The sequence below is a fragment of the Cydia fagiglandana genome, chromosome 6 (genome assembly GCF_963556715.1).
Source record: "Cydia fagiglandana chromosome 6, ilCydFagi1.1, whole genome shotgun sequence".
Taxonomy (NCBI): Eukaryota; Metazoa; Arthropoda; class Insecta; order Lepidoptera; family Tortricidae; genus Cydia; species Cydia fagiglandana.
Genome location: NC_085937.1, coordinates 20,952,712 through 20,980,630, shown reverse-complemented (window position 1 = coordinate 20,980,630; position 27,919 = coordinate 20,952,712). Strand labels below are relative to the sequence as shown.

Sequence of the window (27,919 nt, the reverse complement as noted above, 5' to 3'; positions counted from 1 at the left end):
TTTGGTATACTAAGCCACTAGTATTGGGTTGCCTATAATTATTTTTCTTTGAATGTACTCGTAAACCTCTATCCGTTAGTATGCGATTCATTAATGGACGCACCATGGCCCAAATCGGGACACGGTTCTTTAACACGTAATGTTAATAATCAGTGAACATCTTTAATTACGCTCAAATGCTTAAGTTTCAGTACAGGTAAAAGTACATATGAGCTGTACTTTTAATGGTTAGTACAATCGGCATCAAATGGAGAGTGACGGCCAAAGTGACCAAATATAGCTATAGGATCTAAATGTGGACGAATAAGGTCAGGTGAAGCATATAAGGCCCACCTTTATTTTAACTGAAATAGTTATATTAATAATCAGGATATTATTACCAAATCAATGTTTCTTCATATATACCAAAATAGTTATAAAAATATTCCGGCGCTTTTGAAAAATACACGTTTTATAAAAAAACCATACCATGTTGGTTCGGAACCGGGCCTTGTTACTTGCACTGACAGTTGAACACTGACTTGAACATAAGTTCAAGAATAATAGAAAATATTACCGGGCCTTATTAGCTTTTATCATGAATTAATTTCATCTTCAATTTAAAATGGTCTATAGTAAAATACGGCCTACATGAGTCATGGAAAAACAAATTGTATTTTATTTAGAAAGTACTTATAATATATGTTGTTCATAATCTTCAGTAAGCTGACTTCTAGGAGTCTATCTATTATAATTAATGTAGATTGACAGTTTACTTAGCAAATTGTACTTTTATACCTTTGAAACAAGCATTTGAGCGTAATTAATGATGTTTACTGATTGTTAATCTTAAATATACCTATTATGTAGGGCACTTAAATTATTTTAGCGGACCGAGCGGATATGTATGTTTGTAGACCACTTTTTTATTTAAATAATTAAATTGTAATTCATTCAAAAAAAGGTTACTACAATTAGGGATATAGATACCTCACCTACCTTATTACAAAGCATTACAAAAATGTCCAAAGGCCAAAGCCACACTGATAAGACATAAGACCTCATAAATACCTATAAATAAACGTTCACTGAAAAAAACCCTAAGGCATTTCTGATAAGTAATTATTTTTCGTTACTGAGTTATCGTTTTGCACCGAATATCAATGAAATAAAAGCACGTTAATTTGATAGATACATTTATATAAAAATCGTCAGTCGTATCATCGTCAGAACCAATATAGGTACTCGTAAACCAGACCACTGCGGTATTGGCTTTAAATATCGTTCTTTCAACTGATAATATAGCCACAAAAACTCGCTGAGACTGCAGGTCGAGTCTTGATTTCAATTTCTTTATGATATATCATTGAATTAACTTTCAAAGCACGTGATAGCTCTCAGAATAGCAACAAAACTGGTTGAAACTAAGAATTTTATTGCTGATATTATGTGAACAACATTGCTTCGTCTTCATAAATAAAATTTTAATAATTTATATTGTTTACGTTAAAATGTGAAGAAATTTGTTGATAAATTGTCTATCTAGTATATTGACATTATGTCATATATGTTTTTAAAATGACGTAATATGAATGCCAGCACAATGAAAATTTATTCCAATAAGATAAAACAAATCTTCAAACTTTTTTCATTTTTAGTGAATTAGGAAGAAACTAATTACACTGATTTGGTTGTGTTCGTATATTTTTTATATAATTTGTTATATTTTTAAAGTATTATGACTTATGAATAAAAACAAATCAAAATTTTAATGACTCTTGATCTCCGTGTGACATTATTCATTTACCCTATTTATTTTGAACACAGTTTTTCACTGGTATCATCATTCGTATACGGACATGAATTTATGTCATAAATGAACTGTCAAAATGGGAGATTTTAAGTACGCGTCCGCTCCGGACGGCCCACAGCGGGCATCTGATTCAAAGGAGAATTTGACAGATATGGCGGATGTATGGAAATTTTACGAAAGTTTACGTTTACGATTGAGTTTCTCTGTTGTCTTTAAGAGGAAAAATAGGAAAAGCCTGATTCGTTGTAGTCCAGTTATCTGGCTTTCGAAATCACTCGATTTTATAGCTTGAGCATCGAAATTTTTATACAAATTTTACTAAACGCTGACACTCGTTCATCTCGTTTTAGGTACAACTTTGCATGAGTGTATTTATTATATTGTAAAAGATTTCAAATTTTCAAGGGTGATTCGTTGTAAACACACTCTTTGGGATAATAATGATATTTATTATAAAAAAAATTATCAAGAGATGTGGACGCTAGCCACTAAACGGTGACTGCCTTTTTCGCTGATTTTGCTCGATGCAGTCTTAAGAACAGATGGACAACACATTTTTTTTTTGTGTTAATATTTCAAATTTGCTTAGTCTAAGTGTCGACGCATATCAAAAATGGTAGCAATTGGGTCCTTTTATTTAACAATTAAGTATTTAATTCTCCAATAATAGTTGATATGCGCTGTCAGTGATAACTTGTCACATGTGTAAGGTACAGTGGCTAGGGAACGCTAAATAAAATAATCATTTTAAGTATGTAACATATATATTTCTTTGAGCTTTTAATTGCATTTTGAAATACAACATAAAAATATTAAATAAGATTATTAAATTTGGTAAAATCAATATTTCAACACCATTTTAAGAATGAGCAAAAATTCCTCATCAGAGCTAGCGTATACATTACATAAAGTTCGTAGGTTCATTATGTATTATCGTTAAAATGATAAATTTATAGATTCAATTTTTGAATTCAAAAATTGCACATCCGCCGCATAAATTTAGAGGAAAGAAAAACAAAAAAAAACATCAAAAAAGTTCCAAAAGACAGAAAACATTTCGTATACTGGAGTTAATGATAAATTTCTAAAATTATGCGACGAAGATTCAACCGTTTATTCTGATATCGTCTGAAACTTACACTTAGACAGTTTACAATATTTTTATTTAAATATAACAGAGTCTTCACTCACTAGGTCCGTATATACACTCGTATAACTGTTACAATGGAAGATATTATCTTTACTGAAGGTCTAAACGTATACGATTGTAGTTGTTCCTTTACAAAGAAAAAACTGTATAACTCGTATCGTATTATCACTTGTTTTAAATATCTTAATGGTTTGGACAACCGATTATGCGCTGGTATATGGTATACATGAGTCACAGACGCGGTCTAAAGTACTTATACTAAACAATAAATAGCATTCCCATGGGAGCGAACTAGGCCAAAATTTACACTAGAGGGAGATTGTCCTGTAACGAGAACAGAAGAGATTGCATCTCCGAGATTACCTAGAGATAATTCAAAATATACATAGAATAAACTAAAAGTTAACCCTAACTCTGAAGTAAATTAAGTAACACAAATGATATTGCAACGAATTCCAAAAATACTGAGCCGCATCGCGCTGCCCCGATAGCAAAAATACATTTACAAGAGATCGAATAACTTTATGACTTAACGTGACTTATATGTACAGTTCGCGAATGGAATTACAGTAGGGAAGATAGCTTCCGATCGTCACCTAAAGGCATTATTTGAAAATATCTCCTTACTCTAAATGAACGTAAGACGTTTGGCGTATACTTAAGTCGCTAATCGTTAATTACACTAACCGAACTATGCGGTGACTAACAATTACCTAAATAATTAAATTGGCAAAGAGTTTCGAAATACTTATCGTCGCCGGAGCGAACCTAACCTTAGCGGGTTATGCGGGATATGGTATGATCACAAACGCGTCTACACGTATTTGCTGGAGAGCTGCTTCGCGAGTTCCGTGTACTTGAGGAACTTTGAATGTGGGCTCTCGTCGAAGGCTTGCGAGGGGCTTCGTGGGTCCTGCGGGGAAGCTGCAGTCGACCCCCCACTTTTATGAGCCCCCGGAGACCCGGCCGGTGGGGTGGCTTTCATCGGAACCGGTTCCGGCATAGCGCTGTCCTTCACGAAATGCATCTTGGACAGGTGATGCCGATACGCCCCTTTGGAGACGAATGGCGTGTCGCATAGAGCGCATTTCATGATGGAATCAGTCACGACGGCATCGTTGCAAGCCCAGCTGAATGTGAGGATGCTCGGGGGACCGGCGGGGGATGGAGCCGGGGCGGGCGCGCGGGAAGTACTAGTTTCAGTTTTATCGCAAAGCTTTTGGAGCGCGGCTAAAGGGTGACTGCCGCCGCGGCGCGAGGAGCTAGGCTCATTAGAAGACCCTCCGCTAGCGAGATTATCGAACATAGAAGACAACGCGCCTAAACTGGAAGCCGGCTTCCTATCAACCCCCGGAGTATGTCCCGAGCGGTCGCTGGCCGGGCTGCGAGGGCTAGCTGCGGGGCTGGATCCTTCGCTCTCACGTTTAGGGACAACTTTCCCGTCCTCATGCGAACTACTCGGCCTAGCAGGCTCCTCGTCCTCATCGACCTCAGTTTTGACGCGTACCGGCTGACTACTCAAATCTACCCCGTTTTCGCGATCATCGTCTTCAGTTACTTCTTTTTTTATCCTAACTTCGGCGGGGCGGTCTTCGGAGGCGGGTGTTTGGGAGCCGCGAGTGTCTGGGGTGGTGCGTGGGGTCATGTGGTAAGCGTCTAGTTTTCTGTCAGGGGTGAGGGATTCGACCCGACTGCCGCCTCGCTCGGACATCGAGCTTGACTCGCTTCCGCTGCGCTCGCGGCGCCCGTACCCCTGCTGATGGTGATAGCTCCTAAGCATGCTCATCGTTTGAGGGTCTACCAGCGGTTTGGTGTAGTCTACGCTCTCATCTATGCCTAATCTTTTAAGAATGCTAGAACCGATCGGAGCGTGGGAAGCTCCGCCCGGCATCCCGGGGACAGTGTGACGGGATCGTGTGTCGAAACTCTTTTCTATCAATTGTTCTATGGCGTTGAGGACCGAAGGCGACGAGCTCTTGTCGTTGCTCGCGTTGGGGTCTTTGGAACTCGGGGAAGAATCGTTCACGGAGGAGGGGGAGCGGTGGTGGGCTGAGCCAGGGGAGGGGAGTTCGTCGTTGATGCTCTTACGGCCGTCGCGGCTGGTGGGCGTGACATGCCCGGGCACGTCAGGGGGGATGATGCTATTAGTGAGCAGCGCGCTCTTCAGAAAATTCCTTTGGCTATTAGACATCGGCGCGCCTATGCACTGTCGTATATGCTCAACGAACACAGCAGTCTCAATTTTATCGCCGCATTTTTCGCAAGAAATTCGGCTGCCAGCGCCGAAGTCCCTAATCGGTTTCCCCATAGGTACGCCGTTGCCGTCCCCGTTTTTAAACTCATGCTGCGCCCGCTCTAGCTCGAGCAGCTTTCTAACTGGAAGTGACTTCTTTCGTTTTTCGCGCGTCTGTCGTCGTCTACCCCCGCTCTCTGTGATAGATCTCATAATGTGCTCTTTGTAATGTGAATTTTTAACCATATGATTACTTAACTCTTTCAAGGAACTAAATGCTTGGTCGCAAACCTTACACGTTAAAACGGCGCTGACGTGGCTACTGGTGCCTGTCGTCGGCGGAGCAGGATTATTGGGCGCGTTGCTCGCGCTCGATCCTTTAGCTTCATCGGAGGACTTCCAGGAGATAATCTGCTCTTGCGATATGATGTTGGTGTAGTGTTGAGTCCGCTGCATGTGGCTCGTCATTTCGGCTAGCGAGCGGAAACTCTCAGCGCACCACATGCATTTTAAAATCTGTCTAGTCTGCTCCGCGCCTTTACCAAGCCAGACATCTTGGCCCCGGACTAGCTTTCTCGGAATCGGCATGTTTTCTTTTATGAGTAAATTTAGATCGCTCTGACTGGGTTTCGACGAACTGCTCGAAGAAGATGAGTTGTGCGAAGGTGTGGATGGCGAGCTCGAAGGTGGGTGCAAAGATGGCGGCATAGGAGCGCCAGACGACGGTGGAACCGGGACGTTTACGCCACAATGCTTCGCTTCTTTCATATGTACTGTTAGATCGGCGAGAGAGTTGAAGCTTTTCTTGCACCAAACGCATTTTAGGACGTCTTTAGTTTGATCAGCACCTTTGTTGAGCCAGTGCGACTGCCAGGCGGAGTGTCTGGCGGCTGAGTTAGAAGCTAAGCCAGCGCCTAAGGCGGCGCTTTGGACAGATCGGAATAACTCTTCGCCACCCAGTCTGCTGAGCTCGCTCATCTTCTCGAGCGCTTTCGTCGCATCGCTCGGTGTCGGACCGTGCTTCAGTCTTCCATTCCACTCTGCCGGAATCCCGCCTTTCGGAGACAGACTAGCCGCAGCTACAGCTGCTGCGGCCGCGAAATATGGCAAATGTGGGGCTACCGGTGTGCTCCAAGGTACAGGACTAGGCTTAAGCTCAGTTCTTGAACTTTTTCTCGTCGGTACCGGCGAAGGCGAATCCTCCGGCCCTCTTTTACGTGTTCCAACAGATAAATCTAACGGTCCATTTTCAGGTGTTTTACTAAGATTAACTGCATCATCGTCGTCATCGACGGGCGAGTCGCTGCGTTTCGTGCTAAAGTCTAAAGCGTCGGCGCGCTCCGAATCCGTCATGTCTTCTTGGCATGACATGAGGAGGCGTTGTTGGGCCGCGGCGGCGGCAGCGCCGAGATACGCGGCGACGGCGGCGGAGTGGGGGGGCAGCAGGGCCGCGGGGAGGGCGGCCGTCAGCGCCGCGGGGAGGGGCAGCGGCGCGCGGTACACGGAGTCGTTGGAGGGGCAGCGCGGAGCGCCGGACGACTCCCGCGACAAACATCGCGGGCTCTCCCTGCGGACAAACAAATGAAGTTGACAAGCGTGCTTTATTATTGTTTGCGTTTTTTTCAGCTTCCTTATCTAGAGTTACAATGATAATGGATATTTTTTGTATGGATATCGTAGCTACCTATACCAGTTGGATTTATTTATTTTACCCTTATTGCACAAAAGAAAAACTTTACAGTACCTATAAAAGGCTGTTAATGCCATAAAGCATTCTCTACTACTCGTAATCAACCTTAAAGCTAAGGAGAAATATTGTTGGCGGTGCGACATTTTCCACTTGTTCTTGTAACAATATTAAATGACACGCAAAAATATAACCAGAGATTTTGAGGACAGGACAATAATATTATGTTTGAGGATTCAATAATAATATGGCAAACGTGACCAATGTCATAGACAAAACTAAAAATGTTATGATATAAACGACAATTATCGGAATAGCTCTTTAAGAACTGTATAATTTATGCGGTTCGTTAACGTTAGAAAAACAGCTACTTATGTTTAAATTACAGGTTAAAATTCAAACATATATTTATAAGTCTATTTCTATTTAGAAAACATGTAAGGACTAAAACTGCAACTTTCATTTATTTTTATTTTTTATCGTTACTTACGGGTTTGGGTTAACAAAATTTTAAGTTTATGAATCAACTTTGATGACAATATTATTCCTTATGGTATTCTAAAACGTCCTCATGAGTCATAAATACTTCACATTGGTGTCAATTAACAGATGCCTTCAATGATAAAACGCAAAAGATAATTGCTTTGAACACAAATTATGATAATAAGATAATTTATCATTGATAAGCGATTTTATCTATACCTAAGCGATCTATATTGACAATCATTAATAGTAACTTAGTATCAGAAAGAAAAACTTAAACAACAAATCATCAGATAAAAAAGCCGTAACGAGTTAAACAAGATCATAAATTTTCTGATAACTGCTACTAATAAAATACTAAAAAGAAAAAAGATTGCAAATAAACCTCCAATATTTCAACATTCACAGCTTTGGCGAATCTTCGGAAACAAAATAAAAAGAGGGAAAACTTTTTATATTTCTTGTTGGACTAGATCTTGCTAATACTTTTGAGATAACAGGAAATTGTTATTGTTTTACGATTAACAACACGCTAAAAGGTGAATTGAATTGAGGATAAATATTAAACACAGAAAAATCAGAACTTTGAGACAAAATTCCCAAAATCAATTATTTTCCTAAATTACGTACTTAAATTAAAACGGTTTTACGAAATATACAATAAAAAATCCATATAAAAAACAACTGATTTACAAATTATAATTGCAGCATTTGTAGGTTGCTGATATTACAAAATTAAAAACTATGTCTTAGTACCTACCCATAAGATTCGGAAAAGAGAAATGCCACTTTTTTAGCACTCTGGTAGTAAAACCATTTTAGAAAATTAAAGAACCAAAAGTGAAAATCCGTGTATAAAACTAGAGACAGCGTAACCGTAAGTTACATGTCTAAAACGAAGTAATAAATTTAAAACACAACATCACAAAAGCTTACCTCACATGATCAGCTTCCACAATCATTTCGGACGCAATCTTTCAATCTGTCCGAATCGACACCCTTAGATCCATTCACAAGAAACACTTCCAAATTCAAAGTAAACACGAAAGACGCGTCGCTCACGGCAGTCGCGAGGGGAATGCGGGCGCCTGCGGCGGCGGCGGCGGTCCCGCGTGGAATGAGACAAGCGTGATTTACGACCCGCCTGCATTCCCCCCCTCCGCCCCGCGAGAGCGAGACCAACCAACACACTAGTCAATAAAGTCGTAGGAGGGAGAGAGACGGTTATACGTCTCTCGAGGGGTGGTACTGCGTAATGCAAGCGTGCGCCGCGCGAGCTGCACTGAATGATAGACACTGACTCACCAATAGACTAGAACCTTGACCAATCGACGATTTTTAATGACTGTTTATCATTACAGGACTAGATGGCGTTGACAAGGAAATGTCACTCACAGCAGGTTAACTGACAGGGGACGAAGGATTTACGTATATCATGAACAGATTTCCGGCTTGACAAAGGAAAATAAAGACGGGATTTATTTTGAAAGAGATAAAATGTGATGTGTGCAAACTAAGCTGCTAAGATACTGATTAGATATTTATTAGAATTTATGTCATGATAGAAGAGAGAGATATACTATACAAAACAGTGAGTAATATAATTTTTGGAAAGCTTTTGACAAAACTATTAAAGATAGAAGTAGGTACCTATTTAAACAAATATGAAAATCAAAAACCGTTAGCGAATTAGGTAAGATACATAATCAATTTTCATTAGAAATACCTAAATTTGTAAAAGAATAAACAAATACTGCGCTAAATGAAGTATTTGAATAAATAGTTATGAAAATTTTACAGAATACATTTCTAGAACTATTGTTTACCTTGAAACATAAATCAAAGTAGAACTGTAATAAAACGGAACCATTAAGCCGAATATCAACACTAAATCAGCCAACTTCGCAACCATCACGAAAACGAATTAAAATCGACTCACGGAACGAAATCGCCAGCTGTTTATCGTTATAGCTTCCTATAATCGTTAGTCGGTGCGGGTCAATCAATCTACCGTCTTTATGTGACACAACCGTCCTTTTCCAGCAAGCGAAGAAAGAAGGAGACGAAAGAAACAGTTTTGGCAATAGTTTTCATGACTAGCCTAAAAGTTACATGTAAATAAATGTGGGCGGCTGATTTATGTCTATTACATTGTTCTTCGAAATGTGAGTCATAATTAGATGAAGTCGTAAAGATGGTTGGAAGGGAAAAGCTTCGAATTAATTAGCTGACAACAATTTAGCCTTCAATGTTTTGTTAGTTTTTATGTAAAAAACAAGATACGCCAACAGATGAAAACACATTAAACTCTTCCGTTTTGTACACATTTTCAGTGACTATAACGGATCTAACCTAGCTGAAACGTCGGATACGGTAAAAAATTAAGGTAATCGGGTTATAGACCAGAGAAATCTTACAAAAAAATCTCCTAAAAAAACAATGCGTGATGTAGTTCTATATTTTTTTTTATATTGTTTGGAGTCCTTGGAGGAATGTGAAACTATGTTTTGCAAGCAAAAAAAAGTTGTGCTCCCTGCGTAATTTGCAAAAAAGTGCAAAAATTTCAGAGTTTTTTCAGTTTTTGCACTTTTATTAAAAAGCTATGGGTTTCTGGTCAAAACTTGCTATGTAACGCTAAAAGAACATTAAATTTGGAACAATTTAAGCCCATGTATAGCGCCGCACGTTAAATAGTTCATGAGATATGGAACTTTAAAAAAAGGGTATTTTTTTCCTTAGAATGAAATTTTTAGTTTTTCTTATATTTCAGGACAAATATCGGCACAACCGCTCATGCTATCAGATATATTGCGATAAATAAAGTTGTAGCATATTTAATTACCTTTCATTTAAGTGCAAGAAAGGGTCAGTAAGTTCTACAGTTCTCTAGTTATCGTAAAAAAATGAAATTGCTATAATGAGGAAGGCAACTAATGTATTGTTTTAAGGCATTGTCAAAATCCGTACAAAAGGCAGTACCATCGTCGAGAATGCCATCTACGATTAACTTTTACCGGCCTTCTCGGATAGCAGCAGAGCGATGTTAGAGATCAACCATTTTTAAAATGCACTCCCTTCTTAAGCACTTCATTCATTCAGTTATGAAATCAAGATACAAACTGTAGATTGACTTGCTTTTAGGCTCCACTTTTTGGTCTTAGCCATTGATTGTAGTCCACGATACCGATTCTTATTTAAGAATTAGTTCAGGTTTTGATCTTGTTTTGATACGACCTTGACGACAGTTCACGGTGATTGGCGTGGTGTTGGCGAAACGCACCGAATCACTGGAAGTTGTGTTATTAGATATCTAGCTGTCGCTTTTTGGCGCTCTTGAGTGTACTGTGAGTCGTGTTAATCCAAGATCACGATAATATCCTAACCACAACAAATTGATACATCAGAATCAGCTACCATTACCCACGCTAAGTATATGTTTGTGCCATAGGCATGGATGTGACTCAGTCTTGTCAAGTTACCAGTATATTATAACTTCTTCAGTGGTTTACCGTATTTACACGGAATATTGCAAATAATGCAAATTCTTTTCCAATGGCTGTTAAGGCTAAATGTATGTGGAGCTGCTGCTCAGTGAGTTGTCAATCCACGGGTTGTGACTATAAATAACTATTTCAGTCTTTACTGTACAAATGAATTTATAGTCTGGACCATTTAAAAATAAAAATAATTGGACTAATTTGTCAATAGAAAATACGGCAAATACATATTGAAGTTTTTGAGTTACAAATTGGATATTTAAGAAGGTACCTATATGTATAATTCGTAACCAAATATATCTCAATGTTAACATGATTAACTAATTATGCTAAAAGAATATCTCATTGCTAGAAAGTAACAAATGTATGCAATCTACCCGGCTTGGCAGATCATGCATCATGTTAACACACACTTATCTATACCTTACTGAATAAAAACTAGTACATACTACGTGTTTCGTTTAGTTCTTCTTCTATTCCCGATTTGGTTTGTCAATCTATACACCTTTGTATGTAGTTAAGACTTAGTAATAGGATATTGCTAGTTAAAACCCGTAGATTATAACACAAACGTATACCTAGAGTGGGTAATGGTAGCTGATTCTGATGTATCCATTTGTTGTGATTATAAAATATTCGATACAGGATATTATCGTGATCTTGTATTAACACGACTCACAGTACAGCCAAGAGCACTGAAAAGCGACAGCTAGATATCTATTGACACGACTATCCGTGATTCCGGTGCGTTTCGTCAACACCACGCCAATCACAGTGAACTATCGTCAAGGTCGTATCAAAACCAGAACTAATTCTTAAATAAGAATCGGTATCGTGGACTACAATCAATGGCTAAGACCAAAAAGTGGAGCCTAAAAACAAGCCAAACTACAGTTTGTATCTTGATTTCATTACTGAATGAATGAAGTGCTTAAGAGGGGAGTGCATTTTAAAAATGGTTGATATCTAACATCGCTCTGCTGCTATCCGAGAAGGCCGGTAAAACTTAATCGTAGATGGCATTCTCGACGATGGTACTGCCTTTTGTACGGATTTTGACAATGCCTTAAAACAATACATTAGTTGCCTTCCTCATTATAGCAATTTCATTTTTTTACGATAACTAGAGAACTGTAGAACTTATTGACCCTTTCTTGCGCTTAAATGAAAGGTAATCAAATTTGCTACAACTTTATTTATCGCAATATATCTCATAGCATGAGCGGTTGTGCCGATATTCGTCCTGAAATATAGGAAAAACTAAAAATTTCATTCTAAGGAAAATATACCCTTTTTTTAAAGTTCCATATCTTATGAACTATTTAACATGCGGCACTGTACATGGGCTTAAATTGTTCCAAATTTAATGTTCTTTTAACGTTACATAGCAAGTTTTGACCAAAAACCCATAGCTTTTTAATAAAAGTGCAAAAACTGAAAAAACTCCGAAATTTTTGCAGTTTTTTGCAAATTACGCAGGGAGCACAACTTTTTTTTGCTTGCAAAACATAGTCTCACATTCCTCCAATGACTATAAACAATATATAAAAAATACAGAACTACATCACGCAATGTTTTTTTATTATAAGATTTGACCGCTCTATTAGACCTGTTATAACGACAATAAGATGAAAAAAAAAATACTTACAAAAAGGATTGTGAATGTTAATTTAGAAACGCATCATATGGAACTTTAAAAAACATGCAAATTTACAAAATTGACGTTTAAATTAAACAGAACAGACCTGTACGGATCCCAAAATTAGAATTTACCAAGACACCTCCAAATCACCCCATCTGTTGAGTCAAAAATGTAATCATGCATTCAATGGATGCATGTCGGAATTGGTGCCGAAGGTAAACTTTAGTTCGGCATCGTGCGGGCTCTGGTTCAAAACTAAACGTCCTAACTCAAAGAACAGTAGTGGCGGTTATGACCTTTTAAACATTCGGTTTTATATGGGGGACACCTGACACGGGCATGAATAATTTTGCAGTAACATACTGAATTTTAAAACGGCACAGATGTCTTTGAGCAATAAAACTGAGAATGCTAATCTATTTAACATTGTTTTGCCTGCATGACAGCTGGCTGATGGGGAATTAGTGCATTTGTATCAGGAAATTTAGTTTTAGGTGCATAAATTAGAGAAGCCTCACATTTTCCTCAAACTTTATTGTTTTTGAGAATATTAATATCAAGGACTTTATTGATATTTTTTAGGTACCTATGTTAGCAAATTGTACTCGTTTACTATGATTTCTTTTAGGTATTGCCTACCTACATACCTACTTACTGACATTATATATTATTATTTATTAATATCAGCTATCTTGCGATTATTTTGAAGATAAAGATTTTTAGCGATAACACATAAGTACTTTTGCTTAAATTGCTGTATGTCTTTTTTCTTTTATTAAGGTGTGCAATCAAGAGTATTGTTATTGTACATATTACCTATCATTAGCACAAAATAGATTTCGCCAGTGATACTATGCTATCCAACAGAACTATCATATTAACATTATTTACAACAGTAAATGTTTCAAGCCAAAAAAAAGTATGGTGGGATTTTAAAAATGATAAACATGACAGTTTCAGCAGACACCTTACCCTAATTCACGGTAATAGTCCACAGGGCAGCCCCCGCTTATTATCATCAACATCATTATTTAGGGTCCCAAATACAGTAATAACTCATCATGAAATATTGCATTACCGCACCAAACGATACCCATTTAGAAATTCTGGACAATATTAATGCTGATAATGCTAATGGTGAAACTAAATTTATTTGTTGAAATTGGGTAAATTTTTTATTCAGCAGCAATTTTTTTAATTCTACGCTATTCGAGAATCTAATAAGAATATTATATGTTTATATTAGGGAATGTGGAAGACAACAAAAAATGTGGCAATTTTCAGAAGCATCCAATTGATCAGATCAAAGAGAAAAAATGTGATGAGGTCTTATAAATATTTACCAAACTCCAATAGTTTTACAAAAGGACATAAGGCTTTTAGTATAAAAATTACTAAACCTCATAGTTTTAAATATTTTTATTTCTAAAAGAATGTAGAGTATAGTGAATACTTTTGGCACGTTGTTCCAACAACAATTGAGGCAGATACCATGAATATGATCAAAAGTCATTTATTATCCAAAGATACTCACTTCAGTACGCTTCGCAACGCGGCACGGTGCATTACACCGCTCGTTAAATAAATTAGTAAACATGTCACCAACCGACAAAGAACAACTAAAAAACTTACTAAATAGTGTATTACAACCCTTTGAGCAACAGTTAAGTGAAATATCTTCAAAATTGAACGAAATCACTAGTGAAATACGCGAAATTAAATCTACTATATTCGTGAATAATCTTAGCAGTGCACAAAAACCGGTTAATAAAAATGACAATGAGGGTACAACCTCGACACCCGCGCCGTCGAGTAATGCATCGACGCCATCTAGTCGTCCCGCTCCCGCTCCAGCGCTGGCGCCGGGCCGATCTCAGCGCGTCACAGCAGTGCGAGCGAAAGAGAAGTTAGCCGCGCAGTCAAAACAACCGAAAGTTAAGCAATCGAACTGGCCAACCAAAGATTACTCGCCACGAATAAATACCGCTGAAACAACTTATTCAAAAGTTACGGCAACAAATAAACTGACGAAGCCACAATCGCCCCCTATAACAACTACAGAGCTGTCATCCGGCACCCAAAAATTGGCAATTCTCGACTCAATACCAAATACTCAGGAACAACCCAATCAAACTACTGAAAATGAACCAAGACCCCAACAAAGACAACGGGGGTCATATAAACCCACCGTGATAAGGGGGACTGCCGCGAATACGAGCATAAAAGGAGTCGAAGTTTATAGATACTTACACACATGTTTCTTCAATAAAGAAACCACACCGGAACATGTGATAAACCACCTAAAGAGCATTCGCAGTGGTTTTCAATATAGTGCAGAACAAATCCCGTCAAAAAGGGATACTTATAACTCGTTCAAAGTTGGAATACCAAATACGATATATGATGATTTTCTCACAAACACCGCTTGGCCGGTAAACATAAGTGTGTCAGAATGGAGGCCCTTTCTCCGTCCCCGGGCAAGCGAGGCGCCCGGGAGTCTTAGCACCCGAAACGCCGCGGAGCAGTAACGACTCGACAATAACAATTATGCATCAAAACATCAACCGACTTGAAAACAAAACCTATAAACTTGAATGCGAGTTACAACTGCATAACAAAATAGACATATTATGCCTGACGGAGCACTGGCTCCAGGCTGATCAAATAACTTCTGTCAACATCCTTAACTACAGCCTGCGAACCCACTTCTGCAGACCTAACCGCAAAGGAGGAGGAGCGTGTATCTATGTTAAGCCAAACATCATTACTATGGAGCGACAGGAGGTCAACGACCTATCAGTTGAAATGAATTTCGAAGTGTGTGCGATAGAATGCATCGGCCTGGACCTGGTAGTGGTGTGTATCTACAGACCTCCGAGCGGTGATGTACCATTGTTTCTATCTAAATTAAATCAACTACTTAGCATGCATATATTTAAAACATCTAAAGTTGTACTAATTGGAGATATAAACATTGACTCTCTTACAAAATGTAGTAATACAAAAAACCTAACATATCTCCTAAAACAGTTGGGATTTAGACAAATTAATGCAAAACCGACAAGAATAACTGACATTAGTCAAACCTGTATCGATCATATTTATTCCAATTTAAATAAATCACAAATAATAAATGTGTCATGTGTAAATATGCACTTATCAGACCACCTATGCCTTGTTATGTCTGTTAAAATGTATAAAAATATTGTAACAAATAAATGTGTTGAAAAGAGACAATTTTGTAATGAAAATTTTTGCAATTTTAAATTAAGTCTTGATTTTTATGACTGGGATGCACTTTTGTGTAAAAGTTCTTGCCCTAGTAAACTTCTTGAATTAGTATTAAATGTAATCAAACATTACTTCAACGTACATTTTCCTCATAGAAAATGCACTATAAAAAACCATAAAAATGTATGGGTTAGTGATGATATATATAGATTACGTCAGAAAATTCATTCACATAAGCTAAAACTTTCACACAACTCGAATGGCGAACAGTTTTCTAACTTATTGCAACTTGAAGCTACTTACTCGGTCGCACTAAAAAACACACGAAGTAATTATTTAAATGAAAAAATATCAAAGAGTAATACTAGCAACATGAGCCGAAATATATGGAAAATTATCTCTTCTGAAACTTGTAAGAATAATAAGCGAGGAAACTGCGCGTTAGACGTGTTGGTGAGCCGGTCCGAGGGCGCGAGCGACGCCGCGCGCGCTGCCGCGGCCGCCGAGCGGCTAAACCACCACTACGTGTCGGTGACTTACGGTGGAGTCAAACCATGCACTAGTGATGCACTTGCATATCTTGAGAACTATCTGCCTTTGATACCGTTGAAATTTAATTTTGAATTATTCACCCTTCATGAAATTATAAAGTCTATTAAAGAAATTAAACTTAAACAATCAAAGGATGTGAATGATATGTCAACCCACATACTAGGATACCTACCTCCAAATTTAGTGTCCCTACTACTAAAGTTATTTAATGATTGCGTTCTGACGGGAAATTTTCCAAATGCACTTAAAATTATAAAAGTGCAACCGGTATATAAAGGAAAAGGTGAAATGCATCTTCCAAAATCTTATCGTCCAATATCATTGATTCCTATAGTTTCAAAAATATTTGAGCGCCTCCTTAGTGCCAGAATTCTAAAACATCTAGTCTCCAATAATGTTCTGAATGAGCATCAATATGCATATCGAGCGGGCCGCTCGACTGTGAGTGCGGCGCGCGACGTCGTGGCGCGCGTGCTAGCGCACCTGGAGGGCGGGCGACAGGTCGCGGCGATATTCTGCGACCTCTCGCGCGCCTTCGAAATGGTCGACCACGCGCTGCTTTTGGCAAAGATGTCTCGATACGGTATTGAAGGTGAATTTCACAAATTAATAGAATCATTTTTAAGCAATCGTAAGCAGTGTACCTACGTCTTAAATGCAAAGTCTAACCTGGAAACCATGGCTGATGCGGCGGTTCCCCAAGGCTCGACGATGGGAAATTACCTGTTTCTTTTGCTTGTCAATGATATCACATCAGCATGTATCGGCCCAGAATATGTTATGTTCGCGGACGATACATGCATCATAGTGAATGCAGATAATTTATTAGACTTAAAATCCAAACTGAGAGAAGTTATGAAACTAATATCTCGATGGTTCACAGTCAATGGTATGTGTCTAAACGTAGACAAAACCAATATAATTCATTTTCAGCTGCGCAAAACTAACAACAGTATGCTCGATATAAGTTTGAACGATGTACTTGTGCCGCAAGTTGATAGCGTAAAATACCTGGGATTTGTAATTGACGAGGGGCTGTCATGGGCACCACACATAGATGAAACTTGTAATAAGCTGTCTTCAGCGTCCTATGCATTATCTAGGTTGGCTCCCAGTCTGTCTATAGATAATTTAAAAAAAGCATACTATGGATACTTTAATTCCATTCTAACCTACGGAATTGATTTGTGGTGTACCGCAGCCGAACGTGACAGGATATTCAAAATCCAAAAACGTGCCATCCGGGTTATTGCTAAAAAACCTGTTGAATACCCGGCACAAGAACTATTTAAAAAACACAAAATCTTAACTTTGCATAGCATTTACATCCTTGAGGCTTGCAAATACGTCAGACTGAATCTAAGCTCATACATGACCACCGCGCAGCGTCTCGGCTGCGACGCGCGCCGCCGCCCGCACCTGCTGCTCGTGCCGCGCGCCCGCCTAGCCAAAACACGCAAGTCGCTCGCTGTGTTTGGCGTTAAAATCTATAATGCTCTTCCAGCAGATATTAAAAATTCACCAACCGATGCAATCTTTCTTAAAAAATTAAAAGAATATCTTCTAGGCATGGCCTTTTATAGCATTGATGATTTTTTCGAATCATAGAATATCATCACTAATCCAAAAATATATAGGTAAAAATTGTCAGTAAATAAGAACAAAAAAACTATACTCATCCTTTTCTTTTGGGTGCTAGTACTAGTGTAAGACAAAGATAATATGATTCTCTCTGTCAATGTTTGAAATGAGACAATTAAATGCAAAAAATTATGTAAATATATAATATTAATATCAATATGTAATAATAATTAATCAGTAAATACCTGAAATGTAAATAACAGTTAGATATTGTACATTTATATTTATTGACTTGTAAAATGATTGCCTTTTACCAATAAAACATCTGAATCTGAATCTGAATACCTCCAAAGATGAAGACAGTTATTCATTAGAATGATTAAGGAACAACAACAGAGAATGGCTTAATATAGGTACCTACTAGAAAATCTTAGGTATGAACCCTTCGAATTAAATCATATTTTTTCCTCGTTCAGTTATTTTTTTATAATGATTAAGTTTGCAGACAGACGTCTCTGTCACCTCTAAAGCAGTAGATACAAGATTAACAGATAATAGAAGTTAATATACCTTTGATGGATTGGATGAATGTGGATTGATTATGGACATAGTAAAGATAAAGGTATACGAGGACGTGTTCAATTATCAGTGTGATTAATCATTTAATTGATGAAAACAAGTTCATAATATCGGCCAACTACTTAGTCAGGGATAATTTGTTGTCATGGTCATACGAATGACAAATACATCATATTTAAATATACATGCCGCTCGCATATACTCGTACCTACTTATAATTTTAAAATTAGGTACTACTAGCATAATCTACGAGTAGGTAATAAGAACATAATTTCGATTTCTTTCTACACGCAAGCTACTATTGTAAGCAAAATTAACTATGTAGCTAATTATATTGACATGACTGCTAATTAAGATATATGTAGGTATTCACCGTTCTTAAAGAAAAATGTCTGTAATCGTACAATAGCAATAGCATTTTAGTTTTACCTATTTGGTCTGGCTAGTAGAAGTTGTGAGTACTTACCTATATGTAGGTATTTCTTGCGTAGATAAATATTTTTCACCAATTATTCAAACTGCCAAATATGTATAACAATGAATGCAACCTAATTTGAAAAGAATCAATGATAATTTATCCGATACGATTGAAATTGGTCCATCACCATTACATACAAACTATTTCTCGATAACCTATAAGTACACTACCTACGAGGATACAATGTGTACCTCCTATTTACTCAGATGTTAATTTTCCTTTAACACCGTGACATAAATTAACTTCATCGCCATTGTATTGTTTGAAAGAATTATGGGTGTCTGTTTAATGTATGGATATTTCTCGATTTGCTTTTCATACAAATACAAATTATTTATTGTTTGAATGTGAGTGGTTATAAATGGTGGTAGGATTAGTATTTGGGTTACATCACAATCAGACAGAATTTGGTGTACAATACCTACTCTGACTCTCAATACGTATGTATATATTAAAACCATTTTAAAATAAAAGTGTAGCAATGTCAGACTAAAAATTTTTTTTGCTACCCTACTTTGGTGCCCCACTGCTTTTTTGTAAAATTTTCCATCTAACTCATAACCTTCGTTTGTTCAGCTGGCTTCTTATTAAAATGTATGCGGCTAATATCTGAGAAAAAATGTTTTCTTATGAATAAGCCTAATTACATGTAGGTTTTTCTATGATCATAGGCTTTTAGGTTTTCGTACCAAAAATTCGCTTTCTCTTCGTCTTCCTGTCGAAAAGTTGTATTTTGAATTAGAGTAAGCAATTAACTAAATATACATTTATCACACAATAGGTATACGTATAAGAAATTTTAGTATAGTAAACACTTAAAAAAAGCAACCAAAAGGGCGAATAGAAAAAGTGTATAAGTATGACAGCGCGAACCCGATCAACATTCGGACGTAGTTTTTTCATTCAAAACTGAACTAAAAATGATATCCCTAACTAAATAATAGGACATTTCTAAACAATGGACCCTCGGGGTCGAATTAGAACAGAATGCATGATTGATGAAGTGTCTTCACTGCACTTAATTGACATTGATGGAAAAGCGGAACCACCTAGGCAAAGCTACGCTTGCATTTTGAAAACTATAAAACCACCAGACATATTCCTTATCTCAAGGGACTAGAGCGGAATTTCTATAAATGCATCTTTTGTAAACTGCATTTGTCATTTTGGTGTCGTACTTGCTGTTTCACCGGATACAGATAAGGTTTTTTTTAATGTTTTGTTTAATTATAATAGTGACGATTGTGATGTGATTAAAATAAGATTTGTTAGTGATATTGAGATTCATAAACATATGTTGAAAACAGATGCATGTGTTGTGTTTTATAATTGTAATTTTATTGTGATTGTTTAGACACAAATAACAAATTTACTTTCTCAATATATATTTTTTCAATATCCAGCACTATGTAGGATAGATCTAATTTTATTACATGATATTTTTTCAAATTTGTTCTTGCACTGGGAAGTTTAGTTATTTTAGTTTTGTCGATATATGGTTGACTGGTAGAGAATGCCTAACCCGGCATTAAGTCCGCCTGTTGTACTTTTTGTATGTGCAATAAAGTTTAAATAAATAAATAAATAAATATATATAAAGTTGAAAGATTAATTAAAGGTGATTCGATATAAAGTGTCATTTTTTCTACTGCCGGAAATAAATAAAGATACCGTGTTAAACTCTTTTTAGCCGTTTAAATCCATTACCACTCTGACTTAGTATCTACCTTTGTTTTGAATATTAAATGGAATTCCATTCAATTGACCGTTAATTTAACGACAAAACGCAAACATCGAGAAATATGTCAAGAAAGCATAATTAAATACAGACAAGTAACACAAAATACATCATTAGTATGTATTTTTGTCAGTATGTTTGTTATTCTCTGATCGGTTTAAAAATTACCAGTTACAATAGCCCTTTTCGACATTGAAAAATGATCTTAAATATAAAGACGATAATGTTGTTCTAAAAGATCATGAAGAATTGGATAAGATTCAACATCTGTTTCAATAAAAGCGTGAAGAGACAATGGCACCTGACGTGCGATTTGATACGGAGCTTCAAATGTATTTGATTAAACTAAATAAATGTTTCTAGGAAAAACAATGTTGGTTTGTAAAGGAATGCGACGTGTGGACATACATTAACCACACGGTTGACAGCCGACATTGTGCGTAAAAATGTTAAGATCAAATGGGAAACTAGACACAAAAGACATGTTCAGCAATGTTAAGTGTCAATGAACTTTATTCCACTTTCGTGGGTTACTTTTAGATTTAGATGTTTCTACATCATCATAAATACAATCATTTGTGAAACTTTCAACAGCCTTGCTATCACGGTTCATGAGATACAGCCTGGTGACAGGCAGACGGACAGACGGACAGTGGAGTCTTAGTAATAGGGTTCCGTTTTTACCCTTTATGTACGGAACCCTAAAAAGATATAAGTTGACCGACCAAACATCGTAAAAAACAAAGCGGTAAACAATAATTCATAATACACTTATCAACTCGAAGACATCAATCTATCAGAGTTAATCGCATTCATCAATGCCACGTTTTGCTTTAGTACCTACCAACATTATAATATTGTATACAAGCCTTGCCTGTGTCTTTGCTCGTGTGTAAATCGTTTCGTCCTTTACACCCTCTCAAGTTGAAGTTTCCTAAATAGATAAAAAAATCTGTTGATCTATGCCCCTCGTCTTCAAGTCTCTTTTAGTTGAATTTAATTTATAAAAATAATGGTATAATTGGTTTTTACCGTATTTTTATTATTTTAATGATATATTAATGTACCAATAAACCTCAAAAAAATGTTTACAGACAATTTACGTGACAGCTACTTGTTATAAAAATGAACAGTTATTGTTATAAGTCACTTTGTCTGAGTATATGTCTCTTAGAAGATTTCCGTAAAATATACCATCCTCGTGTTAACCTCTATGACAATATTTGGTCAATTTGTTCGTCTATATTTGCAAAATTTAGTAAAACTAAACGCATCCGTCCAAGTATACATCCATACATTTATAATAAATATTATAAGTAGGATTGAACATTCCGTCTACAAGAATTGATGAAGTGTCAAATTGTGAATCCAGATCATTTTTAGTGAAGAACACAATAACTGTCACTATCTTTCTTCCATTCATTTCAAAGACGAACCAATTTAAATTTAACGTTAGAACAGATGATAATGAACCTAAAGCACACTTAGATAAAGATGAAGGTAGTGAAATAGATGAAATGGTAATGGGAAAGGCGAATGGACGTGTAGGTCTAGTGACAACTGATCTTGGAAAACAATAGGATCGTTACTGGTCAGCTGTAGTGATGTGAAATGGACATATTCCTGAGAATATGGGATTATTATACCCCTCCGGGTATTCCCCAAACGAAGGAATAATGGTTATCATAACAACATTTGTGTTATAAAAATCTCAGTGTTATTTCTTTGTTAAGTACGAAATGTGTTTTAAATTATTGCAACGATCGTAATTTTCAAAAGTACGTTGTCTACTTATACCTAGCAAAATCATGTATGTGATATATTAATGGACTGAATGTTGTAATGACTCTTTTTATTCACTGGGTATTACTTTTATTTAATATAGTTATGCATTTTATATTGTTACAGAAACATCAAAAAGTTTTCCAATATTACTAAGCCTTCCATAGTTTCGGCAATCGATCTGCGATTTGGTCGGTGGTAACTACATTTTCATTAATTCCCTTAGAAATATTTTCGGAAACGGTACATCACTAGAGTGACCACAAGCCATTGCTGAGTGATCTTGGGACCACCTATTGGACACGAATATGGACACCCGGGAGTACCACCGACGCAGTTACTTATCTTAAACCCTGTGGTCACCCAAATAAGGTATGTTATTGGTCTGTTAAATGGGTTACTGTTAGTACCATGGTTGACATGGTTAACTGTAGTATTGTCAACCTTAATACAATGGATTAAGGTGTACTAATGATCATGCAGTATTGTAAAATGAATTGACGCGTTTTCTATTGATATTTATTCATCAATCAATCTTAATGATAAATATATGATCGATAGTAGTTTTGAAGGTTTAGTATTGTTCTTTGTATGTGGGGTTATTTACTTTTCGTTGACTTATATTTCAAAATTTCGATATAACCGTGGGTAGTATACGGTGGGGTGAATATAAGACACGGGTAAAAATAAGGCTACCCCTTGACTCTACCTTATTATAAAATTTATTAGGCTTTATGATGTGAGGTCACACACCTCTCCAGAAGAAACAGTAAACTTAAGCTAGGCTAAAATGAGGCGAAAGATTTTGGGACCAATTATGGACGAAAATAATAAATGTAAGCGTCAACTGATCCAGTTGGTCGACTTATACACCGGCACCGCTAAAACGACGAAGCCTCCAAAGACTGACACGAAATGGCGTTAAAAGAGCGTTTTTTCAAAAAACTATCACGCGTATTCGGGAAACGAGATAATCACAAGATCTAGAAACGATATAGAGATCAACTAGATTTACATTAGATAGGTATCGACTAGATGTGACTTGGATATCTAAGTCAAGTTCAAGAGGGCCTCCAGAATCGCGGAAACGTCAAATTTGACATATCTATCTTACAAATATCTTTAAATTATCCATATCGTAACTTGTTGAGGTCTAGTAGAGATCTAATATATTTTCAGAATCGAGCCGTGAGTCTTTTCTGTTCCTCCTCAGCTAGTATGCACTGTTGGGCATATGCCTCCCCAAATCTCCTCCAACCAGCCCGATTTGCCGCTTCTCTCCTCCAGAGTGGGCCTGCAATCTTTTTGATGTCATCGTCCCATCTTGTTGGAAGTCTGTGATCTGGTCTTTTTAGGCCTCCACGCTAGGATTCGCTTGCTCCACCTCCTATCATCACCGTTACGCTAGTTTTGGTGAACTTACCTCTCAGCATGAGGGTCCTGAATCAACGTGGCGGGTATGCTGTGCTCGATGTCCGCGTCGGGCGCGGGGGAGCGCGACGCGGGGGACGCGGGGGAGGCGTCCCCCTCCCCGCGTTCTTTCACGCCGTCCGGGCTGGTGGCTTCTTCTGGAACAAGAGAGAAGGCTGTTAGGCCGTCGGCCTTTGAAATCGTAAGAAATAGCCGAAGTAATGAGTTCAAGCGTTCGCGACGCTAGACTGTTAAAATGAGTCTGGTTAGAAAAAAACATTGCGAATAAAAAAACATTCCTTAACAGTTAATAATTTTAGGCACATATGTAATAAGAATAAAATCGAATATAGAAATAGCTGATGATATAGAGATTTGAACCGAGCGGGGACATTACAGTGCAGTAGACACAATAAAATTTATCAGTATAATATTGCAATATTTTCCATTACTAAGCACTTAAATGTGTCTTATATCGCTTTTTCCTTTATAATTTTATCATCAATAAATAATCACAATCAAGTATCGGAAAACACTAGGCTTATATTCCTTATTAACGAAGTAATACATCACGATAAAGGAGACACTTCAAATTGTATTTAGGTTAAATTAAAAGATATCACTATCACTTTATTGCAATACTAATGCACCATTGGCGCTGTGGACTGATATATTTTGAACTTTAATGTAAAGACTTAAGATTCAATAATGCTCAGTAGATTTTGATATTATTGTAGGTACTAATAAAAATGTGTGATGTGCCGATAAAATAAGAATTGGAGTTCCGTTCATAGAAGGGCAGAAATTGTTTTTTCATGCCTGATGCAAAAATGTAGATGACAATTGTGACTTTAAAAAGTGTCACATGCGGGTTGCTGACACTTGAATTTATAGAAAACATACATTTTTTACGGGTTTTAATGCAGCCTATGAACAGTATGAACCATCCTAGGAAAGGCGAGAGTTCAGGCAAACTTAAAGCAACCTATGTACTTAATAAGCTTCGTCGGCTGACTAAGTATATATTTTTTCAAAAAATAAATATGGAGATCCTTAATTAAAAAGTTAGGAAAGGTCTGAAAGTATACCTACTTTAGAGTAAGTAACATAATGTGTGTGGTCTAATGTAAGGCGGAAATAAGTACTTTTTCATTTGAACTGATCTAAAATTCTACTGTGCCCAAGTTTGTCTCTGCAACGGACTTTTCATTTCCAAGTAATTGTGCCATTCCCAGCCAAAAGGGTACTTAATGCCGATTGTAAATAAGGTGATTTTTCCATAAAGATTGAATTTGAAGCCAACGTTATCGACAATCGACAATGTAGTACTTTTTAGTTAAAAACGTCACAATTTGAAAAACATTCTCAATTAATCGTTGTTCTTTTTATGTTAGTAAGTCAGGTAAAAAAAGGTTCCTATGGATCCCTACACCGCAATCAACAGCGACTAAGTGTTGCGCAAACATGATTAATGATTGATTGATCGTTACTCATCGCATATCAATTATTCCTTATCACTGACATCATTCCGAAGATAAATCGATCGATAGTCTCTTCTACACTAAACTTTCCTCGTTTATGACAATCGATTGAATAACTACCGATATGAATGAATACCGAACTTAAGTAATCATTATATTACCAATTTACACAGATAGACCTAGTCCCACAGCAAGCTCAAGGTTTGTAAATACTGAGTTATTATAGAAAACATCAATACTACAATAAATAAATAAAAAAACGTTTATTAAGAAAGTTAAAAAATCTGATCATTGCCCCACTGGACTATATCATATTTAATGTGTAACTAAAGGAAAAATTGAAAAATTGACCGCTTCGAGCAAGATTCGAACTTGCGGCCTTTTGTAACACCGGTCCAATCGCTCTAAACGAACTGAGCTACCGGAGCTTACCAGAAGCGTGCAAATCTGGTCCTTCCTTCTGTTAAGGAGGAGCCTTTTTCTTTTAATTTCAAAATTTGTAGCATCGCTCGCAGACGTACCTGCTTTATAAAAAAAATAGTTTTCAAAATATCCCGCAGTATTTTTTATAGTCTACCACTTACACCATGTTCTTGTTTGTCACTAAAAGAACACACATGCACCAGTCTTCTCACCCCAGGCCCTTAATAATTTCCACGGGACAACCGTCAAAGCAGCGATAACGCTGTCACATTGTGCGCGCGCGCACGGACAGCACAATGACTCTCACGTCTGCTTCTGATACGTGGATCCATACATTTGTTGCTGACGGTTTATGTTAATAGTTAGAAAGTGCAGCGCAATGACATGTACATATGCTAGTTATTCTTGAGAGTACAAATCCGCCATTTATGTAAATAAATAAAATAAATATGTATTACGGGGCATCTTACACAGATCAACCTAGCCCCAAACTAAGCAAAGCTTGTAGTATGGGTGCTAGGTGACGATATATACCTTACATACTTACATACATAGAAGACACCCATAACTCAGGAAAATATATTTGAGTTTATGGTAAGGGTTCTAACCCAGGACCATCGGCTTCAAATGCAGGGTAACTCACTAGACCAAAGCTGTCGTCAAATACTCAAATATGTACATAGAAAACATAAATCAGATGATAGAGTCGAAAAGTGGTAGACCACTTTCTTAGCTGACTATACCTACTCATCACAAAAACAATTGTCATTATCGGGATTTCAACCTAGGTAGTAGGTAAGTATGAAAAACATTATAAATTAAATGGAAAAGATGTAACGGACCCCGGAAAAATATCTGCTCAAAAATAAACTTACTTATAATTTTTACGAACATCGTATTTTTTTGTAAGTGTAAAAAGGTGTCATCGTTATCGACTCTAAATCCTGCTCATCATTTATTTTACAAAAAAGTATTGTCCCGTCATCAGACTTAAAGTTTCATTATCAAAAAGTATAGAAAGTGTATAAATCGAACAAAAAAAAAACTGTCACGATCATATCGGTGATCAATGGGTCATTGTTGTTTGACAGTTCCCCCGTTGCCATAGAGATGTTTTTTGCTTGATCAATGATCTTGTTGATAGCTGTCGTTATCAGGGCATCAATCAGGCAGATGGCCGGCATCGAAGTGATAAGGTTGAGCTTTTGCAAGTTTTTGTGTCCTTGACGCCTAAAGAGTTGCAGGTGAAGTATATTCGATACTTGTTTACGGACAGCGATATAATATCCCGTTAAGTGAATAGTTGATGTGGTTTAAATTTTTGAAGTGTTACCTACAATATGCGATTGATTGTCTTTTTCTATACATTGCTAAGTATGAAGTTGCCGCGTAAATGTACTTACGTAAAAAAGTGAGACATGGACATGTGTTTTTTACACATTTCATAATTTGTATATTGTAATGTATTAATGTACTAAAAATAACACAAATCAAAATACCTGCTTATCATTATATGAAATTAACGTAAAGATAAATACATATCTAGTTAGATAGCATTCATAATTTAGAAAAAAATATTCTTGATGAACACAAATATAAATGCCCTTATCGGGATTTTCTAACCTGAGACAAAAAAGTATCCATAAAAATCCAAATTTTATTTATTAACAAAGTCAAGATCATCATCATGCATCATGCGCAGGCTCACTACCACTTTATATATTATATAATCAACATTTATATTGCCCCCCCCCCTTCAACCACTAGATATCACTGTCCAAATCTAAACTCTCAAAACGCATAATTGCCAGACATGACATCTCTTTGTTTCCCTGCAACTGAGTCAGTTGCAGCATCCTTTGATCAGTGCATCGCCCGCGGCCCAGGATTGACACGCTGCGTTTTAATCAATTAGCCGGTCCGGCCCAGTGGGCAGTGAAATAAGCGGACCACACGGGACAGAGGTTTTCGGGTCTCGAGTTTCAAGGGTTAGGGTTTAAAAACTGCGCCGTTTTATGCGAACACTTGCGTTTGCAGAAACAACCACAAAAATCCAAATTTTTAATCCAGCGTATTTCGCTAGCCGTGCAAAGAGGAAACGCCAGCAGCGTGCTAGGTACGTACATTTAGCCGGGTACGGCGGGTACCTATGGCCTAATAGCATATAATACCCTTAATTT

The 27,919-nt window shown here is 37.1% G+C and overlaps 1 protein-coding gene across 3 annotated transcripts in view; it reads right to left on the bottom strand.

The window, feature by feature from the left end:
• Positions 1 to 2,537: 2,537 nt before the first annotated feature.
• LOC134665397 (protein tiptop) overlaps positions 2,538 to 27,919 on the bottom strand; it is a 424,238-nt gene continuing 398,856 nt past the window's right edge. For 2 of the 3 annotated variants that reach the window (XM_063522343.1, XM_063522344.1), the window contains exons 4-5: positions 23,849 to 23,993; positions 2,538 to 6,742 (exon numbers count right to left, since the gene is read on the bottom strand). In XM_063522343.1, coding sequence (XP_063378413.1) covers positions 3,757 to 6,742; positions 23,849 to 23,993 — 3,131 coding nt within the window. In that variant the 3' untranslated portion in view covers positions 2,538 to 3,756. Of the gene's footprint in view, positions 6,743 to 8,281; positions 8,469 to 23,848; positions 23,994 to 27,919 lie in introns of those variants that run through there. The other variant, XM_063522345.1, reaches the window with a different exon arrangement.